Source organism: Sturnira hondurensis, unplaced genomic scaffold, assembly GCF_014824575.4.
Source record: "Sturnira hondurensis isolate 20B ecotype Veracruz unplaced genomic scaffold, ASM1482457v3 Scaffold0022910, whole genome shotgun sequence".
NCBI classification, from domain to species: domain Eukaryota; kingdom Metazoa; phylum Chordata; class Mammalia; order Chiroptera; family Phyllostomidae; genus Sturnira; species Sturnira hondurensis.
In genome coordinates this window covers 7422698-7444271 of record NW_028095541.1, presented here as the reverse complement: position 1 = coordinate 7444271, position 21574 = coordinate 7422698, and the positions used below count along the sequence as shown (strand labels likewise).

The following is a 21574-nucleotide window of genomic DNA, read 5'->3' as shown; positions in this document are numbered from 1 at the left end:
ACTCCAAACAATACCTGTTTGAATAATTAAAACCAATGTGTGTGGCAGGTGAGACAAATACCATTGGCCCTCAGTATCCACAGGTTTCCCATCTGACTCAATGGAGGATTAAAAATTTTTGGAAAAAACACCCAGGAAGTTCCAAAAAGTGAAATTCAAATCTGCCACATGTCAAGCACTATGCTGATGCCACAAACACGAAGTGATGTGTGGGTACACCCTGCTATAGCCTCTGTTCAAATGTAGGTTATATGAAAATGTAGGCTACATATATGTAAACATAAGTTATAGGTAAACATAGATTATGTGCAAATAACACCATTTTATATGAGGGACTTGAGCATCCATGGGCTTTCGTATTGGTGGAGTAGGTGTGGGGGGTCCTGGAACCAATTCTCTGAGGATACTGTATATTTTATATCTTACATATCTTACAAGGGATAACTATGTATTTTATATCTTACATTTTTACATTTTTGTTCTCTGTCTTACATTTTAAGTCTTTCTAATCTCATACCTACCATAGTACCAGATGCTTCACTGTCAGAAAGCCCTTTGGAGAGCATGCAGCTCCATGTTGGAGGGTCTCTAAGGAAGTCAGAGGGTCATCCCAAAGTAAAGTGATGAGGACAGTCAAGGAATTGTCTAAAGAGGTTGAAAATGCTTGAAGCCATGACCTGAGAATCACTGCCCTGCACTTTCCTGCAGGACAGTGAGGGACTGGGAGGTTCTCTGAGCACTGCTGCCCACCCACCTGCCTCTGACAGCCCTCCACAATGATCAGCTTCTGCTGGGGGGACGTTCGGGCAAAAACAATTTCTGAGTAGCTGGTTAAGACCTCGTCCAGCTGGTCCATGCTCATGTCCTTCAGCTCCATGCCAGTCACCACTGCGGCTTTGGCATCCCTAGAAAGGCCAGAAGGAACTGGGTGAGGCCAAAAGTTGAATCTTTGGCTGAAACACTGTTCTGGGCAGAATGTGGGCTGAAGTGGGCTGAAGCCTCTTTGACTTCACTGGGAACCCAATGTCTTTGACGCTGAATACTCGAGCAGGATGAGAGAGTTTTTAAGTACTGAGGACACTTTGGTCTCCATTTCAAGACAGTAAACTGAGGCTAAAAAAAGAAAGCCATTTTCCCCAACAGGAATAACCAAGTAGTCTTTTCCTGGTAGGACCAGGTGAAAAGTGGTACTTCCTGGGCTATATTTTACTTAACAAGTAAATGGAGGATTAAAAAAAAACCCAACTTTGCCTGTTTACATATTTTGGGTCCTGGAATTCAACCAAAACATGGTAACAATTTCTTGTTATTGTGTATTTCATATTTACAGAGTATCTACTATGCAAAGAGCTATGGAGGAAAAAATGTTTTTTGAGGTCTTATTTAAGGAAAACTGTTTTCTGATGACTCTAAAAAGAAGGTTCTAGAAACTACTGATCATTCACATCTGATTGTGTTATTCTCTAATAAAATTCTTTAAAGGCTTTCCACTGTGCTTAGAACAGACCCCAGGTGTAGCTGGTAAGGCCAGGTGCAGCCCCCGCTGTTCTGCCTCATGTCCCCAGTGGCTCTCTCCTCCAGCCTTCCATTCAGTTCTGAGCCCACATGCCCTCCACTGCCCAAATGCCTTCACTGGTCTTGCTGCCCCATCTTTCCTTCACTAATGCTTCACATTTTGGTCTTAAAATTTCAGCCTAAACACTCTGTGCAAAGCACTGCATGTCTTTTTCGTTACATCTTTAAAGTTTTGAGCTTTTTTAGGTCTGTTTTTTCCATTGGTGCTAAATATTGGAATTCTAGCACTTGACTCAAATCACAAGTCTTCTAAGTTCTGGTAAGAAATACAAAAGTAGGATAAGAAGGAAGGGGTGGTTCCTTTTCCCCAACAGCTGCAAAAAATCCGCTTATTAAATGAGCATGAAGCTAGAGTTGATAGAGTGGATAACTGAAAATATTCACAAAAGTATCCACTCCACTTTCCTGTTTAGTGTGTGACTTGTGTGAAAATGTATAATTCTATTATTTAAAAAACAAAACAAAACAAATAAAAGCTCTAAACCTGTGTTTCATGAATTAATGTTATTTCTACAAAAAAAGACACTTAGATTTCACATATGATTGTTGTGTGCAGGCTGTAACTCTGTTTGGTTGCTTTACTTAGTAATTCTTTGGCCTGGTGATAATTTATTACCTGACAGCTCTGTATTCTTAAAAGGCATGAATTCTTGGATAAACTACAAGAGGTTCACTGGTCTTTCCCTGTTTCCCTCAAATGCATGAAAGTATAGTAAAGCCAATGACATTTATTTTGACAATGAGACCTGAAGTCATTAATCATTTAAATTACCAGTTAAATCTCTCCATACTGCCAGCTCCTCTGTCCCCTGTGTCTCCTTCATTGTACTCATCATAACATAATCAATTTTGACTTTCTGCCATTCTTGTTAGATAGCAAGCATGAAAGCTCCCCCAGGGTGGGGATAGTGTCCAGTGTGTTACTCTAGTTCCAGTGGCTAGCAAGGTGCCTGGTACATAGCTGGCACTCAACAATTGATTATGGAAAGAATTAACACAGGGAAAAGCCAAATCTTTCCTTAGGAAGCTTCTGCTATATTTGCTTCCCCCTCCCCTCGCCCAAAAAAGAAGTGTACACAACCCAAAAGGTTTTTAATACTCCCGATTATGTTAGATCACTGGCAAGTCATTTCGTATCAACTCTTTGTTTCAGTTTTTCTCACTGTAAATTAGACACTTAAGTTTTCAGATCTACTTTATTGGTTTTTGCAATTTCATAGAAGGAATACATAAAAGATAATTTTTAAATTATGAATACAGTGCCTGGCACATATTAGGTGTTAAATAAAATTATGAGCGAATGAATGGATATGAGTTATTGAGGAAACCAGCCTAGCATCACCTTGAGAGAGTGTTTGGCAAAAATGGGGTTTACTCCAAATTGTACAGCTCTTTTTAGCCAAAAGGGTCCCACTAAACTTGAGTTTCTGCCACATTGGTTCTGTGGTTACTTACCGTTTGTTAACTTGCTCTACAGGAATGTGGAGGCGTTTTGCAATGTCTTCCACAGTCTCACTGTTGGCTGAAATGATACCTACACTCTTGGCAATAGCTTTAGCTGTAATTGGATGATCACCTGTAACCATAATAACCTAGAAAACAAACATGGAGAAGGCATGAGAATGATGAGGGACTGGGTGGCCAGAGTAAGGGCAGTTCAGTATCACCTGCTCTGCCATTACCTAGTAGAACATGGTTAGTGATGACCGGTCAGCCCTCACAGAGAATTCTTGATCTTTAGATCAAAGATACAACTGTCTTTTAAGGACACACTGATTGATCTCACTGGATCTATCCTTGCTCCTAAGCTTCTTGCATTTCCTCCTTTGATTAACAGAAGCCCTTTCCCTATGATGTTGCTGTGTTTGTGAGAGGCTGGAACAGGCTCACATGCCTTCCACAGTCTCCATATTAACATAGTAATAGAATGAAGATTTTGACTTAGGAATCATGAAGGCAAATGGATTATGGAAGCTGAACCTCAAGATATAGTAATAAAATCTTTTACTGTCTATATACTCTAGAGCAAAATATGGCTACCTCGCGGCACAGGGAGTTAGCTTGCTTCTCACTATAGTTATGATTGTGGTTGATTCCACATAGACACAATTATTTTGCTTTTATTGTAGTTACTGAAATCTTAGTATGATGAAAGTAGAGATTTTTAAAAAGGAAATATGGTATTTACTTGAAAAGACCTAAATACTGAGTATCTCTTCTGACAAATGTTCTTAGGAAGGAATGCAACATCCATGGAAGACTTCTAAAGTCAGAAAGGTAACTCCCACCTTGATCCCTGCACTCCGGCATTTGGTGACTGCATCTGGGACAGTGGACCGAGGGGGATCAATCATTGACAAGAGCCCCACAAAACAGAGATTGGACGTGGGGAAATTCATGGTGTCGACATCAAAGGAATAGGTTTCTGGAAACTTGTCTGCTGGCAGGTAGAGATGACAGAAACCTAGAATGGGCATGAATTTGGGAGTCAGTGAAACTAGGCTATGAAATGACATGAGAAAAGGAGGAACATTTTCACACATACTCAGTCCTTTACTCTTTTACCAATAGAGTCTACCAGAACTCATCTTTCAGTTCCATAATGCATGTTTTTAGCAAAGAAATGGTTCATCTGAAAATAATTCATATGCCATTTAAGTTTTCTGTTATGTTTTAAGGTTATGAAGACTGTGAAGGGATAGCCTTTACTTCTGAAGATGTCCCAGCTGAGTGTGGGAATGAAGACATGAAAGGAAAAGCATAATAGAGCATGGTGAGTGTTACTGAGGACAGCTATACTTCAGCCACCCAGGGAGTCAGGAAAAACTTCCCCAAGGAGGTAGTATGTGAGCTGACTCTTGAGAGAGGCATTAAGAAGGACTGGGGGTAGGGTGGGAAGACCATTTAGGCAGATTCCTGTGTCTTCTGGAATTTCCAAGCTTGTGTGACATTCTCATCAGCTTTCACATGAAATTTATTCTTATCATGGTCCACTACATTACATGTTTCAGTAAAGCACAGGGTCTAAGAGGTCAAACATGAGGTTGCTGGAGTGACTCTAGTTAGATGAGTATTAATCTTGCCCTGAAAAGACTACCTGGAACTGTAGGCTATTTGAGGCTTGCTTAAAGCATTATCATCTTATTTATATATTTTACTTATTTTATAAACTCAAATATCTTTTAGAAACACACATTTGATAAATTCCATCTCTACTGGCAAGAACTTTCATGATGTCTAATGAGCTTTATCATCGACTATGAACTTGTTACCTTGAATTCACCGTCCTGTAGTTCAGAGGTGCCACTCTGTTGACCCATAAGTGTTACAACAGGGCATACTCTGTGATATTACTGAAGTGACCACAATTTGGCTCCTGCCACAGTGGTTGTATTTCTACAATTTCTTCTACCTCTAATGGCCCCTGTCTCTCTTACTAGTAGTATTGTCCCTTAATCACTAATTTAAAAATGTTTAATATTTTTAAACCTTACTTTTCTCCTATAATTAGGTGATAAGTCTTACTAATTTTGCCTCTAAAAAATTTCTGGTATCTGACCTGTCCTTCATGTTCCCACTGCCTTAGATCAAATTCCTGTCTTCTGTCACCTGAATGAGGTGACCCGCACCACTCTGCTCCCTGATGCTGCCAACTATGATCCTTTAGAAAACACTGACTCTGATCAGTTTATCAGCTGCAAAGTCTCCAGTGGCTCTGCCTGACTATAGAAGGAAACCCAGTTCCTCACCCAAATAAGCTCTCCATAGCTTGAACTCCAGACTATCTTTCCAGCCCTACCTCCCAGGATGACATCATCTCCACTGTTCTGCAACACTCCACACTGACTAGCTCCCTGACAATGCTTACAGCTCCCCTCCTTCTACCTCTGGGCCTTGGCCTATGTTGTTCCCTCCACTGTGAATCCTATCCCTCACTTTCCTTCAAATATTATAATTTAGGGTCCAGTTTAAATGTGACTTTTTCCATAGAATCTTCCCAGATTTTTCTGACCTGGAGACAACCCCACCCTCTTTGCTGCTATCATGTCGTATTCTCTTATCTGTCTATCATTCTTCTTTCTGTGAGTCCTGTGGATGCCCTAGCTACTCTGCTGGATGGTCAGCCTGTCTCATCTTGTGCCATGATGTAGTACAGAGCCTTGCACTGAACAGGTAACATATAAGGCTTCTCCCACCAAGAGCTCACCCAGGACACGCTCCCCTAGACCTCCCAGCTCCATGTATGCAGTATGGAAGGCCTCGGCTGTGCTCTTGTCCAGAGGCTGCTCCTGGCCATTGACCATGATGGTGCTGCACTTCTCTAAGACCTTCTCAGGAGCCCCTTTCATCACCATGAGGAAGCACTTGTCAGTGGTGTTATCTGTCTTGTGTATGGAGAGCTGGGAGGGAAGGAAGTAAGCATAAGTACAGCATGCTAGTGAGACATGACACTGTCTCCATTACTGAAGGCCTGAACTATACAGATCTTTTTTAAAATATTTTTTTATTTAATTATTGTTCAAGTACAGTTTTTCATCCCCCGCTCCCATCCCAGGCCCCCCCCTGCCCCCCGCGTGCTCCCCACCTCCACTATACAGATCTTTCAGTTAGCAACATGACAGGATGAAACAACCATTTTTCTTGCTGGGCTACTTATCCTTGAAATGTAAGGGAGGAATTCTACAGGCAGGTTTTCTCCTTTTCATTTTCTGGCCAAGTGATATGCAAGAGATCTGGACTCAACCATCTAGTCTCAGCCCAGCAGGGCACTCTGAGTGCAAACTAAGTGGTTGCTTGAGGGGAGCCAGATGGGGCTGTCAGCTAGTGACATCTTCTGTCTTGAATGAGATCTGCAGGGGTGCCCATGGGGATTAGGAGTTGTAAACCATCTTATCTCAACTCCTATCTCTACCTCCCGATTGTGAGCAGCAGCCTCTTGATCTCCTCATTGATCCACTTTTACTACCAGGATATGAGAGAAAATGGTAGGGGTCTGAGGAAGTGGGCAGTCTCATGTTGAGGCTTTCAGGAGGAGAGTTAGGTCACAGGTATTACAATTCTTACATCAATATCCTTTGACCTAGTAATTCCCCTTCTAGACTCATCTTAATAAGATAGTTGGCTTAGTACATTGTCGGTGGGAGTACAGACTGGTGCAGCCACTGTGAAAAACAACATGGAATTTCCTCAGAAAACTAAAAATGGAACTTCCTTTTGACCCAGCAATTCCACTGCTGGGATTATATCTTAAGAACCCTGAAACACCAATCCATAAGAATCTATGCACCCCAATGTTCATAGCAGCACAATTTACAATAGCCAAGTGATGGAAGCAACCTAGGTGCCCATCAGTAAATGAGTGGATCAAAAAACTATGGTACACTTACATAATGGAATTCTATGCAGCAGAAAGAAAGAAGGAGCTACTACCCTTTGCAACAGTATGGATGGAACTGGAGAGCATTATGCTAAGTAAAATAAGCCAGGTGGTGAAAGACAAATACCATATGATCTCACCTATAAGAGGAATCCAATCAACAAAACAAAAGAGCAAGTAAAATACAACCAGACATTGAAATAAAGAACAAATGGACAGTAACAAGAGGGAAGGGAGGAAGGGGATAATGGCAGAAAGAAGGGGAAGGGTAGTCAAGGAACATGGATAAAAGACCTGTAAACAAAGCCAAACATGGGTAGGGTTTAGGATGGAAGGTGAGGGTGGGTGGGGCAGGGGAGAATGGTGGGGGGAAAATGGAGACAACTGTACTTGAACAATAAAAAAATGAGAAAGAAAGAGTTTAGGAAAAAAACTTTTTTGAAAACATTATATGGTGAATATAAAACTGTGACTAGATGCTCTGTTTTAATAGAAATGAAGAAAAGAAAGAGAAAAAAGATAATTGGGGAAAGTGTGAAAAAAGGTATAGATAACAGTAAATGGATAACTTTTACACATCCCTTATTGTATACTAGGTACTTTTTTAAGCTCTCAAAAGAAATTTAAGAAAGCTGGGACTTCTGGTTATGATCAAGGTGTAGGTAGATACGCTTTACATCCTTGCACAACCAAAAGAAGGACAACAAACAATTAAAAAAAAATAATCCAGAACTGCAAAAACATCAACTGTATGGAAGTCTGAAAACCAAGGAGTTAAAGAAAAAACATTCAACCAGACTGATGGACTGAGATGAAGAAAAATAGCACAAATGAAAGATATCATAGAAGATCAAAACTCTAGAAAAAAGAACTAGAGGACAAGGAGATAGCCAACCTATCAGATACAGAGTTCAAAACACTGGTAATTAATACTAATTACCAGAAATATTGTGTACAGGTGCAAAATAAAGGAAGAAGTGAAAGCTATACAAAGTGAAATAAAGAAAAATATACAGGGAACAACAGTGAAGGGAAGGAATCCAGAACTCAAATCAACAATTTGGAACAGAAGGAAGAAACAAGAATTCAAAATGTGAGGAGAGACTTAGAAACATCTGGGACAACTTTAACTATTTCAACATCTGAATCACAGGGGTGCCAGAAGGACAAGAGGAAGAGCAAGAAATTGAAAACTTATTTGAACAAATAATGAAGGAAAACTTCCTCAATCTGGAGAAGAAAATAGACTTCCAAGAACTTCAGAAAGCTCAGAGAGTCCCAAAAAAGTTGGATCCAAGGAGGAACACACCAAGACACATCATAATTAAATTACCCAAGATTAAAGATAAGGAGAGAATCTTAAAAGCAGCAAGAGAAAAGGAGACAGTTACTTACAAAGGAGTTCCCACAGGCTATCAGCTGATTTCTCAAAAGAAACCTTGCAGGCAAGAAGGGGCCGGAAAGAAGTATTCAAAGTCATGAAAGGCAAGGAACTAAATCCAAGATTACTCTGTCCAGGAAAGCTATCATTTAGAATGGAAGGGCAGATAAAGTGCTTCCCGCATAAGGTCAAGTTAAAGGAGTTCATCATCACCAAGCCCTTGTTAAATGAAATGTTAAAGGGATTTATCTAAGAAAAAGAAGGTAATAAAAAATATGAACAATAAAATGACATCAAAATCACAACTACCAACAACAAACTAAAAAATGAAAACAAAAAGTAAGCAAACAACTAGAACAGGAACAGAACCACAGAAATGGAGATCACATGGAGGGCTATTAGCAGGGAGGGGGAGAGGGGAGAATGGGGGAAAAGGCACAGGGAATAAGAATCTTAAATGGTAGGTACAACATAGACAGGGGGAGGTTAAGAATAGCATAGGAAATGGAGAAGCCAAAGAACTTATATATATGACCCATGGACATTAACTAAGGAGAGCTAATGCTGGAGGGCAGGGGGATGCAGGGTAGAGGGGGATAAAAGGGAGAAAAAAATGGGACAACTATAATAGCATAATCAATAAGATATACTTGAAGAAAAGAAATTTCAGGAAGCTAGAGTATTTGAGATAGAATTAATAAGTTTAAGAGAAAAGTTCTACCATTTGGGTCTATCAGTTGATTCTAAATCGGTAGTTCTTAAACTTTCAGACATCACACACGAGTACAATAAAAAAAATAGAGGGCAAACATAGATTTGCCAGCTTCCCCCCCCCCACCTCATAGCTAAGTAAAGAAGTTAAAAAGAACTAACCAACCAAATCAAACCAAACAGAAAACCTCCCATCTACTATCAGTCTCATTTTCTCAAAGCTAGAGCATTTTAATGTTTAAAAAGTAAGAATAATAAACACATATAATGTTTGCTGTTCTGCATGCTTACAGTTACTCACATAATTCTCAGAACTGCCCTAAGGCTGTAAGTACTCTTATCGCCCTTTCCAAGGTAGGTGCCCTGGCTGGTTGTAGCTCAGTGGATTGAGCGCAGGCCTGTGAACCACAAGATCGCAGTTCGATTCCCAGTCAGGGCACATGCCTGGGTTGCAGATCCGTTCCCTGCAGGCCAACTCCAAGGCAGAAAGCTCAATGTGAAAAGGGTAAATGACACATGAAGGTCACACAGTAGCAGGTCCCTGGTGGAGTTGGGGATGGGGGATGTTTAATTCGGGATGCCAGGTGTGAGACCCACCCTGATCATGAAGGATATAAAGGATAATCATTTAAATGAACAGATTCATCTTCACATAAAACTTTATAAAATATTGTCCTAAAAATGCAATTTGCCATAAACTACTGAAAGTCTCTTCATGGACCAGTCTCAGTTTGGGGAATTGCTATTTTAAGGTCAATAAGACATAGACTTTCCACTTTGTTTCCTTCAGTTGACTGAAAATTTCTAAGGTCGTGACATCTAATGCTCAAGGGTAGAGTTAAAATGGCAGCAACAACATCCAAAGAGGTGCTTTGGCCTTATCAGCAGAAACATACACAGGCCCTCTTTTCTTTCTGGTCTCAACTCTGGTAGCCCATTTTCTTGCTTTATTTTTTCACACATGAGGCCTCATGGGACCTGCTTTTCCTCATTTATCATATGACAAAGGATGTTTTTACTGGAATAGATGAAGGATTCTGAGTCTTGTTCCTGCCTGCAAGGCCATTCAACCTACTGCAAAAGAGCATAGACTCCCTACTGTGAAGAGCATGTGTGAGTCCTGGCTCTGGCCCTTACCAGCTATGTGATATAGCTCTGAACCTCGCTCTCTACCTTACAGAGCTGTGGTAAGAACTGAGTGATTTAATACATATGGAAGTTAGCACACAGGCTATGATTACTATTGTTATTTTAGGATTGTGACTTATTCTATTTTCATTGAAGTTTTGAACAAGAGATCTGCTTTCCTAGTTTTAAAGTTCGACATTGCACAATTTTGCTGATTGTCTATTTGGCTAACTGTAGTTCTTCATTGGTGCATTATCCACAAAGGTGTTTGCAACAACCATTTCTTTTCCATCTAAACAAAATGACAGTGTAATCACCAGAAACTCTGACACAAACATGGCTATGCTATTTATACACTTTAGTGTTAATGCAAAGACCAAATCATAATGACTGTCATTGCTGGAGTCTACTGGAAAAGCCATCAACAGCAGGACCTTGGGCTACATACACACTGCTATTTGTCCAAACACAGGAAGACAGTGGTGTTGGTTTTTGGTCAACCCTGAATTTAGAGGAGACATCCAGACAAGAACAGCCATTTTCTTCCTGAAAAATGAGTAGAAAGAAGATCCCTGTGGGGTTGAACTGGAAAGCACATGGCTGGCCACCGGAGAGACTCCTCACTGGTTTGGTAAAGAGCAAGGCTTTGTCATATGGCCTGAGCAAAGCTGTTCTTCCTCTGAGTTATGTGGTAGAAACAGCAGGCTCTCAGGAGCCAAACAGATGTGTGAAAACTGGTTGTGATGCTTTGATGCTGATGCGAGTCTGGTGACATCAGCACACTCAGGGGCCTGTTTCCTTACCTTTAAATTGGGATTAATTAGTCCTATTTCATGCACTTATGTGAGGATCAATAAGACAATGTATGTGAGTCACCTGACAAAAACTGAGGGCACAGTAAGCTATCCCTCCGCCCTCACATTTCATTTACCCTTTGGGCTCTGGCCATTGCCCTTCACTTGTGCTAGTCACCCCGCAGGGTCGTGTGTGTGTGCGCGTGTGTAAGTGAGGGTATATGTGAGTGTGCCTGTAATAGACATAGATTGTTCCAGGAGCAGCCTGGCCAACCAGATTCTTTTTGTCTACCTGTTTCAGGCCAGCAAGAAAAAACTTGTTTCAAATTTATCAGACATCAAGCCTGTCCATTTTGGAGGACTGTTTTTGAAATCAAGTGTCACTCAAAATCCATACTAACCTAAGAGTACTTCCAGGTAGAAACGCTGTTCTCATCATAACATAGATTCTCTTGTGAGGAACAACTCACCTGAAATTTGTTGGTGGAGTTAAAAGGGATTTCTGCTACTTTGTGGTTTCTTTTTCTAATGTCCATCACATCACCCAAAACCACCTCTGAAAATTTCAAAAGAGCAGTTTCTGAGGCATCTCCAACCACAACTCTCTGAGAATCAAAAGAGATTAAAAATATATATTTATGCAGCACACAATCTGGTTCTTTCAGGATTATTTTCAATGAACCAACATGTTGCCTTACTAATAAGCTTAGCATCTAGCTGGGGAGACAAAACGATGTCACACAGTTGTGACTGAGTTAAGATCATGGTAAGAGTGTTAAAGTGAGTCAGTTGGAGTGTCATCTCATGCACCAAATATTGTGGGTTCCATCCCTGGTGGCCAATCGATGTTTTTCTCACATTTCCGGAGTCTGTCTGTCTCCCCCGCCCCCTTCCTCTCTAAAATCAGTAAACATATCCTTATATCTTGAGTGATGCCACCTAGTACTAGGCATTAGCAAATCTCAGACTCAGAGCTCTGACAGCTAAAGGGTTTCATGAAAAAAGTAGTTGGGAGCTAGATCTTGAAAAGAGAGGAGAAGAAAGCCTTCTTGAAGCCAAAATGTCACAAATGGAGGCAAGAAGCAGAAGACTTCTGGCATAAGCACCAGAAGAACAAATGGATGTGGAGGGCCCTGAAAGGCAGGTTGAGGTCTGAATTTGAGAAGCAGTAAACAGAGAAGCAAAGGAAATTTTTAAACAAAGTTAAGTAACATTTTTTATCTAATGCAGTTTTTAAGGAAAATCAGTGTCATGCAAGAAAGACTGGGGGAGATATAAACCAGAGTGCACAGGACAAGTACGAGGCTGACACAGTTATTTAAATGCAAGGTATTGGTGACAATAGAAATGTAAAATTATAGATGTTTTGAAGCAAGAATGATAGCACTTTGTGAGGAGAAAGTAAAGATGATTTCTAAAAGTTTTGGCCCAGATGACAAGTAAAATGGTGATGTCACAGAAAAACAGAAAAATTGGGACAAAATTTGTTGAGAGTCTAATAGTCAAAACTTCTAAGTGGAAACACAGCTAGCTGGAGATCCATGAAGTTAAGGTGAGAAGTTAGAACTGGACATAAGGATTTGAAAGACAGCAAAGTGATTGGCCATGAAGATAACTGATAAGCTGATAGAGAAAGAAAAGCAAACAAAAATATAAGAAAATAAACAGTCAATAAAGAAAACAAATGGCAAATAGAAATTTGTCATAGATTTGGCACAGGGGGTATAGATTCAGTGACTTATTAGGGAGGTAGTAGAAGAGAGAAAGAGAGGACAACAGAGAGAGGAAGTGAGGCAAAGGGAAAGAGGAAGCTAGTTTATTGCATATTCCAATATTCCAGGACCCCTTAGAGCATCTGCTGCCAAGAAGATTGTGTGCTAAGATCAATCCTTTTATTTCCATCCAATTATATTTTAAAATTCAGTGAATGGTGTTTATACAATAACAATTTTTTATCATATCTACTTATCTGATTAAGAAGTCAGGAAAGTAACTTAAGGGCACATTCATTTTCTGGAATGAGATAAAATTTTCAAAGGATTGAGATCAGTCTGAGACCTTTAGACCTCTCTGTGATGTTGCAAAGCTAGTTAGAATGAAGGAGGTCTTCTGTAGGTCTTGGAAGCAGGTCTTGCTCTTACTAGTACAAGCTTTCCTGTGTTGAAGAGATTAAACCTAGCATCAAGTCAGAACAGGGAAAGTGACTTCAAATTGACTGTGGTTTAAGACCGAGCAATGCAGATGCCTTACCTTCATGATGGGAACACTTTCCTGTCCTGGTCTGAACTCAGCTCGGTTACACAATGAGATTATCTTTGATAAGGAGGCCCAGGTTTCAGAGCTTTGATCAAAAGTTTGCTCTGGAAAAAAGAAAGCAGAGGGGATGCAGTGGGTTCTGAGCTCACTCTCTACAACCAAACTATTCACACAATTCTGAGACTGCTCACCCAACACTGCCACACTTGGGAGTGCCCTTCTTCTCCAGCCCGAAGGTTTGGGCCAGGCTGTTCTCCAGAAGACTTACTTGAATGGTCTTCACTGGTGTCAGCCACAAAGATCTGATTATCGAACCACAGATGGGCCACAGTCATTCTGTTCTGAGTCAGAGTCCCTGTCTTATCTGAGCAAATGATGGAGGTGGAACCCAGCGTCTCCACTGCTTCCAGGTTCTTCACCAGGCAGTTCTTCTTGGCCATCCGTTTTGCTGTCAGTGACAGAGTCACCTGGACAGAAGAGAGAAAAACCCATTTGAATACAAGTACAACAACAACAAAAATAGCTAGAACAGGTCTAGTTTCAATAGTCCTGTTCAACAGGTTTCAACAGGACTAGTTTCAGGACAGAGCTATCAATACAGAGGCAGTGGCTGATAAACCCTACATGCCACAATTCTTATTAAACCTGGGATACTTCTCTTGTCTCTTCACCCCTTGAAGAAACTGATCCTGAGGAACCCACAGGTAGCAAAGCCAAGCCAGGTTGCTATGGACCATATGCATGTGTATTATAGAGGGAGCTTTGGCTGCCCAGACTCTGTTGGGCAAAACGGTGAATACATAAGGTTTGTCCCAAAGAGCTTGTCCCAAATGTTCACTTTTTGCTTTGGTGAACCAAGCAGTGTTAGTATTTTATTTTAAGAGATCCAGATTTTAAAGGCTCTTAGCTCTCTCTTCTAAACCCCCCAGATCTCAAAGGTTTCTTTGGGCTCAATTACTTCAAATTACTACCTTCTGGAATCAGAAGAGACCTGTAGTTCAGATACTTTCTCTGTCCATCTTTGCTGAGGACAACAGCAGACCAATGAATGATCTGAAGCTACCTTATTACCCTGAAACCATGGGCCCCTTTGTTTGGGGATGAATTGATTGGGGTCTACAAAGGGAGGCCCACAACTGAATTTGGGGGAAGGTATAAGAAAGGGTTGAATTTCTCTGCAGAAAAAAGGGAAGGAATTTGTGCAACTGTGTGTGTCAGAGGAAAGAGAAATTAGGTAAACAATGTGCCTAAATTCCTCAGCTGTAGAAAATGCCAAGGAAGTTGTGGAAATGTACAGAAGGCATCCAACTGCTTGAAAATCTGTGACTGGTGTTTTGAGTCTGTCTTATCTAGATCTTAAGGGGCAAAGTTACATGTGCGATTTGCAGATAGAGACCCTAAATGAAAATGGAAAGTTTTCGAGGACAATGCATTCAAATATGAACAACCTTACAATTCCTTCTGTCCCTCTAAGAAATACTCAATTCATATTGTTTCCTGGTTGTCTTGACAGGGAGGGAGTGTTGCTCTGAGCTGGAGGAGACCCAGAGTTTTTGGTGGGAGCTCCCCTAGCATAGAAGGGGGCATGTATTAACAGGGTCAGAGGACAGGCCACTTAGCAGCATGGACTCACAGTGACAGTGGCCAGGAGGCCCTCAGGCACATTGGCCACAATGATACCAATGAGGAAAATGATGGAGTCCAGAACATGATACTTCATGGACACTGCAATGATGAAGAAAAGGATGCCAATGGAGATGGCTACTCCTGCTACCATGTGAACAAAGTGCTCGATCTCAGTGGCAATGGGTGTCTTCTCATTCCCAACTCCTGAAGCCAGTGAGGCGATCTGGCCAATGATGGTGCGATCACCCGTGTTGATGACCATGCCAGTTGCTGTGCCTACAATTGAAATGGACATTTTATTCCAAAAGTCCTCAGCTAGGAGAGGACCACAGCCTGCTCATTTGCCTCTCTTTTGTTGGCTTACGTGATCAATTAGCACATGATATTACAAAGGTCAACATCAGTTCTCTAGGCCCTGCAATTTCAGGTTTTCTCTTGGACAAGCTTTGTATAAAACATGGAAAGAGACACAAACATAGAGCCCAAAGGGCTCCGGAGAGCCAGCCAGACTTACCTTCCAGACAGGTGGTGGAATAGAAGCCAATATTCTTTGTCTCCAGGGGGTTGTTGTGGGTGAACTCACAGGAGCGGGGCTGGGGCTCAGACTCCCCCGTGAGAGATGAGTTGTCGACCTAGAAGAAATTGTGAAAAAGTTCAATATGAGGTACTGTGTCCCCCGACCCAGATATATTGAGAGCTGGAAGAACGACAGAATGCAAGACAGTGAGCAGCCTAATCCTCAGCCCTGACACTTGCCTTGCACCCCTGGGTGAATAGTAGCCTGATGTCTGCAGGGATCTGGTCCCCTCCTTTAATCTCCACTATGTCCCCCACAACCAGCTGCTCTGCTGGAATGATCTTCTTCTCTGAATCTCGAATGACAAGTGCTTGCTGCAAAAGAAAATGTGGTAGACACTTCAGATCTGCAATGATGCTGACACTCTCCCAGCTACTCTATACTCAAACTCAGGCGGCAGTCAGAATGGCAAAAGATAAAACAAAAGACTTTGACTTGGGTGTGAAGACCCTAAGAATCATTTTTTTCTTGAGGAGGAGGTCCTAGTGATATTCTTGGATCCATACAATGTATTGTGGGCAGATACAGGAAAGGGACAGCCTGGGTCTGACTAAAAGGGATGAAAACTCTAGGCTGGGATGTCAAGGAAGAACCCTGAAGGTTGAACCAAAGGGCTTAATAATCTCGCTCAGGTCAGGAAAACCTTACTGGAGGGGGAGGTGAATCCCCCATTCATTAGCACAGAAGATTGCAGAGTCCCATATAACTGGTAGCTTTGGAGCCCAGGGACCATGTGGTTTTCCTACTGTCAACAGTGGTACACAGGTCTCCCTAGAGGACAACTACCGGGGTCTATTTGGGGACATGGCTACAGTGCCTCTCCCCCCACTGAGAGCATTCTGGGGCAACATGCAGTGAAGCTCAGCTCAGCAGTGGCAGCCAAGATCACAGACCAAAAAAAAAGTCATGGGTTGACGTCCTTGGCTACCAGACTGGTGCCAGACCTCAGGTACCAGACTACCTGAATGACTTTTGTCAGAACAACTAGCTCACCACACCCCTGGGCAGTAACAGACAATGTTGTGCAATAACTAATGTTTCCATCCTACTATACTCTTGACTAAGCATTTTCTTGTCTCTTACCTCATTGATCATCTCAAATCCCTGAGGAAATGGGGGTTCAGAAAGATTAGGTCATTTGCCCAAGACTTCTCAGAGAGCAAAGGATGGAGCTTGGCCTGAGCAGGAACCCCATGCTTTCAAGGCCCGACTCTCCTCACCTGAAGTCATGCAGAGGCAGGAGAGAGACAACTGCCACTCACCTGTGGACTCATTTTACTGAAGCTGGCTATGATGTTGGTGCTCTTGGCCTCTTGGTAGTAAGCAAAGATCCCTGTTAAAATGACGACCAGTGCGAGCACGGAGCCCAAGTACACCTGGGTCAGGAGGAGAGGCATTGGTCAGAGAAAGCAGCTTCAGGGTAAACCAGACCCCAGGGCTAAAGCTCCTCACAGGAAGGCCAGAGAGATGGCAGTTGTGTCCTGGCGTAATTAATAGGCCACAAAATGTATCCATTTGAAAACTATAATTCAATGATTTTTAAAACATTTATACAATTGTTTATTGAAGCTGCAACAATCACCACAATCCAATTTTAGGCCATTTCCAACATCCCAGTAAGACCCCTTCTGCCCACTGCCAGCTTCCCCGCTCCTGCCCCCACCCCTAGCAACCAGTGATCTGCTTTGTCTCCAGGTTGTGTCTGTTTGGGCAGGTCATACCAGTGGAATTACAGTATGTGGCCCTTTGCATCTGACTCCTTTCTCTCAGCTTCATGTTGGCCAGTGAGGTTGTGTGGTTTTGCCGCCCAGTGATAAGCAGGCACATGTGCTTCCCATATTAAAGGGAGAGAATTAGATTTCAGGAGGCAGAGCCCCAAAATACTTCGTATACATATACATTTTTTTACTTAACAACTTATAATGTTTCCTTTTCTCTCTCTCTTTTTAAAATTCATATTCATACTGCTTCTGAGACAACAGGAAGTCAGATATAATTTCTATTTTACAGCTGGGAAAATAATTGATTTTCCCAAACCAAAGCAGTGACTCGTCAGTGGGAGACTCTTGATTCCACCCAGGGCTCTACTCATGAAAGACCTCACTTTATAAATCTGTTTTTCCCTGTTACTAATTCAGCAAAACCACACAGGAGACCCAAGTGCCTTACATTGTCTAGGGATGAGGATTTGTCGTTAGAGTACTGGATCCCATATGCAATCCAACACAGGATGGCTCCCACCCACAGAAGGATGGAGAACCCCCCCACCATCTGCTTCAGAAACTTGATAATCTCTGGTGTTTCCTTGGGAGGAGAGAGGGTGTTGGGCCCATCCCGAGCCAGGAGCTCAGCAGCTTGGGTGCTGGAGAGACCCTGAAAAAGGTGAGCAAAACCCAACAGAATTAAGAAGTACAAATTGGCAGTTACAAAGTAGTCAGGGGAGGTAAAGTACAGCATAGGGAATACAATCAATAGTATTGTAACAACTATGTATGGTGCCAGGTGGGTACTAGACTTATTGTGTGTGTGGGGGGCGGGGAACCACTTCACAAGTTATACAAATGTCTAACCACTATTCTGTATATCTGAACTAATAAAATATCGAATGCCAATTGTAAAGGAAAAGAATTAAAATTAAAACAATAAAAAAACAAATGAACAAAAACCCTCATACAAAATTAGACACTTGTCCTGCCTTGAGTTAGACATCATACTTCTGCAAGTTTTGGGGAGGAGTCACCATGCCCAGGGAGGGCCTGTGAAAAGTGGATGATGGCTCATTATTACCACTTTTTTTAAAGGTATATTTAATGCTAATGTCAGCCGGGCAGTGTTCTCCACATATTTACTCACTGTTTTTCAAAATAATCCTCGGAAGAAGGGACTATTATTATCCTCATCTTCCGGACATGGAATTTGAGGCATATGGTGTTTAGGTCACCAGGACTCGACCAGGCATCTGGACCCAGAGCTGCTATGTTCTTTCTGCTAAGGTGGTTGTTTCTTAAAATTTTAGCCAGAGACAGCAGCAATCTGGCTATCACATCAGCAAGTCGCCAGGGTGAAGGCTAATGCAGTAGCATCCAGAAAATACTCTCTCTTCTGGAACTTTGATATGGCACTTGGCTGATGTTTCATCTCTAAGTCTTGTGCTTTTCTAGATACTGACCCTAAGTTCTAAGTTCTTGTTCTTACGACTTATAAGTCCTACCAACCTAAGGCACACATGGCCAGTCACTTCTTGTCAGAAGCCCTTCATTCGCAGGCATGTGGAGTTCTGCCTTGAAATCCTGAACTATCATCCACAAGGGTTTTCCCCCAAAACTACCTTTTATAGAGAAAGTCTTTTACATAACTTCTCTCCCTAATTACGTTGTAAGCAGTTAGAGGTAAGGACCCCGTCCTTCTTCATCTGTGTCTGGTACGGGGCCCACTGCTTTTTCTGTAGCAGAGGTTCACACAGTTGTTGAGTAACTGGATTTGGAGTCACCGACTTGATATCATCACCCTCTGCCTTTTGCAATTCCTTTTCCAGAACCTCAAACTCACCATCCCCTCTCCCTCCCACTGCCTTCTCTAATCTCTTGCTCCCACCCCCACTAGGGCCCAGCCTACTACCTGACTCCCTGCCCTCATTTTCTCCTCAGCTGTATTAGGGATTTGTTAAAAAACCTCAGCATCATGGGGAGAAAATGGAGATGACTGTGCTTTAACAACAACAAAACCTCAGTGTCTCCTAAACCTCTCTTCCTTCCCATCTTCCTGCTGCTTCCCTGATTGGCATGCTTGCCTCACAGTCCTGCATTCTTCTAGACCTTCCATTTCCCACTTAGAAATGAAACGTATATATATGCACTTCCATATTGCTCTATATTTATTTTCTCCCAAAATTGGTAAGAAAAACCAATCTTACCAATCTGTTCCCTCATTTAGAAATTATGTTTCTTATGTAATTAATATAGTTCTTATTCCTTAGTTTAATATGAAAGTGCTGGACAGTTCCACCAAAATTACCTCTCTCTGCCTGGTTTTCTACATCACCTTCCTCCCCATCCATTCCGTGTACTCTGTCCTTCCTGCCCCTGGATACTCTGGCAACTTAAATCTAAGTCATCATCCTATGTCCCACTGGTCAGAATCCATCGTTCAGCGTGTCCTGTAGACCTCTCAGTTGACCTCTCAGTGGAACGAAGTAGATAATATACTTTCCTATGCTTACCCCATAAGACCAGGGCTACCTGTTTTTCTTTGCCCCTCTGACTGTTTGTTCAGTGCATCACACACAGTGGGTCTTTTGGTTGACTTGAATCGATGTAGCCAGAATCAAAGCTTTTGAAATTTGAGTTGAGTTTGATTTCACAGAGGAAGAAGTATCTCTGTGGTGGGAGAGTTGGGAGCTGCCTAAGACCACCATTCCTTCTCGGAGGAGGAGGAGGCAGACAAGCAGGGTCTAAAACTGTCACTCTGGACCCTGGCTTCTTAACACTGGTTCTCCCCATTCTTTGATAAGCAATCATACTTCCTGGACACTGGAATTAAAATAAACTCTGACCATGACAAATAGCAAGCATCTGACCTTTGGGGGAGACCATAGCTTTCTGTAGTCGGTCAGGAAAACTATATAGTCAGCATATAGCTCAGTTGAAGATCTTGACCGGGGTCTTGGTTCAGAACACCATCTCCTGATGTCAGCCACTCTCTGTCACCCACCAGGGCATTCTCAACGTTAGTGCTATAAGTCACTCATCCTGAAGGTGCCATCCATTTTCCCACACACCCTTTGCCTTTACAGTCACAGGGCTGCTCCTCCCCATCTGAGTTCCCTCATGACTTACCGTAACAATATTTGTATGATACTTATTTTCTAATTCCTTATTGCTGAGCTTGTGGTCATCCTGAAGTCCATGGAGAGAAGAACAGAGTGAATTAGGTTATTCCAGAGATTCGAGCCCAAAGCCCTGGCAAACCCCATGGGAGCTGGGAGTGGCATAGATGATGGGAGAAGGGCCAGAAAGCATGGGAGTAAGAGACAGAGCCCTAGGTGCCCAGGGGCCCTTGCAAAGAGGGAACAGAGGGTCCTGCTACGGAAGAGGCTTGTCCTGATTCAGGGGACTTTCTGGCCACCCGGGAAGAGTTCATACTCAATTTGTCATTTACCACACAGTTTTTATGGAGAAAGAATTCCACCTCAGTCTGAGCTCCAGCACATGTGACTCTGAATCTACATGGTGTCAAGGTACCAACTCATATGTAAATGTGACATCAGTGGAGGCTGATAAGGAATATGAAGCATCCACATATCACAAGTTGTGACAAATTCAGTACCCATGCATGACTTCTCTTATTCAAGTATTTGAGACTCAGGTAGGTCACTGATTACAAGCACCCCATACTTTAAAAATCTGCCATATAATACCATTATGGCCTATACTCACTAATTTTACCACAGGATCATTAGACTCGAGCAGAGATTCTCAACCTAAGCATCATTGATGTTGTGGAATAACAACTCCATTATAAATGACTTTTACCCATCAGCATCTCCTTCAGACCAAAGACAGAGTCTTTATGCTCTGATGATCCAGCACAAAGATTTATACTGTCACTGGGACCAGAGCCACCTCTTCTTTTAAGTATATGCAAAAGCATCATGTTAACAGATTAGACTTTATGATTAAATATATTTTTGCCTGTTCCTCAGACAGAATCTGCTTTGCTCACTCTTTTATCAATTTAAGATAGCATTGCCAGGGATTCAAAGGGTTAAGACACATTGCAGTGCCTGGTGGGGCCCAATGGAATGAGTGCTGGCCTGTGAACTGAAAGGTCACTGGTTTGATTCCTAGGCAGGGCACATGCCTGAGTTTTGGGCCAGGTTCCCAGCTGAGGTGTGCAAGAGGCAACCAAGTGATGTTTCTCTCCCACATCAATGTTTCTCTCCCTCTCTTCTCTTTTCTCTAAAAATAAATAAATAAAATCTTTAAAAAAAAAAGAATTAAGACACAGCTCTGTGCACTGTTTGTTAAGCTCTGGGCAGATACAAAGAACAGGGAACAGATGAGTAGAGCCACTGTTTGTATGAATAGATCTGGGCTTCAAGAGGCTCCACTGGGAGGCTGCAAACCTGTCCCCTCCGCCTGGGCTTTTGG

General features: G+C 42.1%; 1 protein-coding gene across 1 annotated transcript in view; it reads right to left on the bottom strand.

Annotated features, from left to right (window-relative positions):
* Positions 1–21574, bottom strand: part of ATP12A (ATPase H+/K+ transporting non-gastric alpha2 subunit) — a 30015-nt gene that overhangs the window by 5933 nt on the left and 2508 nt on the right. The window contains exons 3-15 of the mRNA XM_037037201.1: positions 20261–20320; positions 17595–17798; positions 16688–16801; positions 15605–15739; positions 15363–15480; positions 14856–15124; positions 13491–13689; positions 13217–13326; positions 11437–11571; positions 5783–5975; positions 3864–4039; positions 3031–3167; positions 755–905 (exon numbers count right to left, since the gene is read on the bottom strand). Of these exons, the coding sequence (XP_036893096.1) occupies positions 755–905; positions 3031–3167; positions 3864–4039; positions 5783–5975; positions 11437–11571; positions 13217–13326; positions 13491–13689; positions 14856–15124; positions 15363–15480; positions 15605–15739; positions 16688–16801; positions 17595–17798; positions 20261–20320 (2001 nt within the window). The remainder of the gene's footprint in view (positions 1–754; positions 906–3030; positions 3168–3863; positions 4040–5782; positions 5976–11436; positions 11572–13216; positions 13327–13490; positions 13690–14855; positions 15125–15362; positions 15481–15604; positions 15740–16687; positions 16802–17594; positions 17799–20260; positions 20321–21574) is intronic.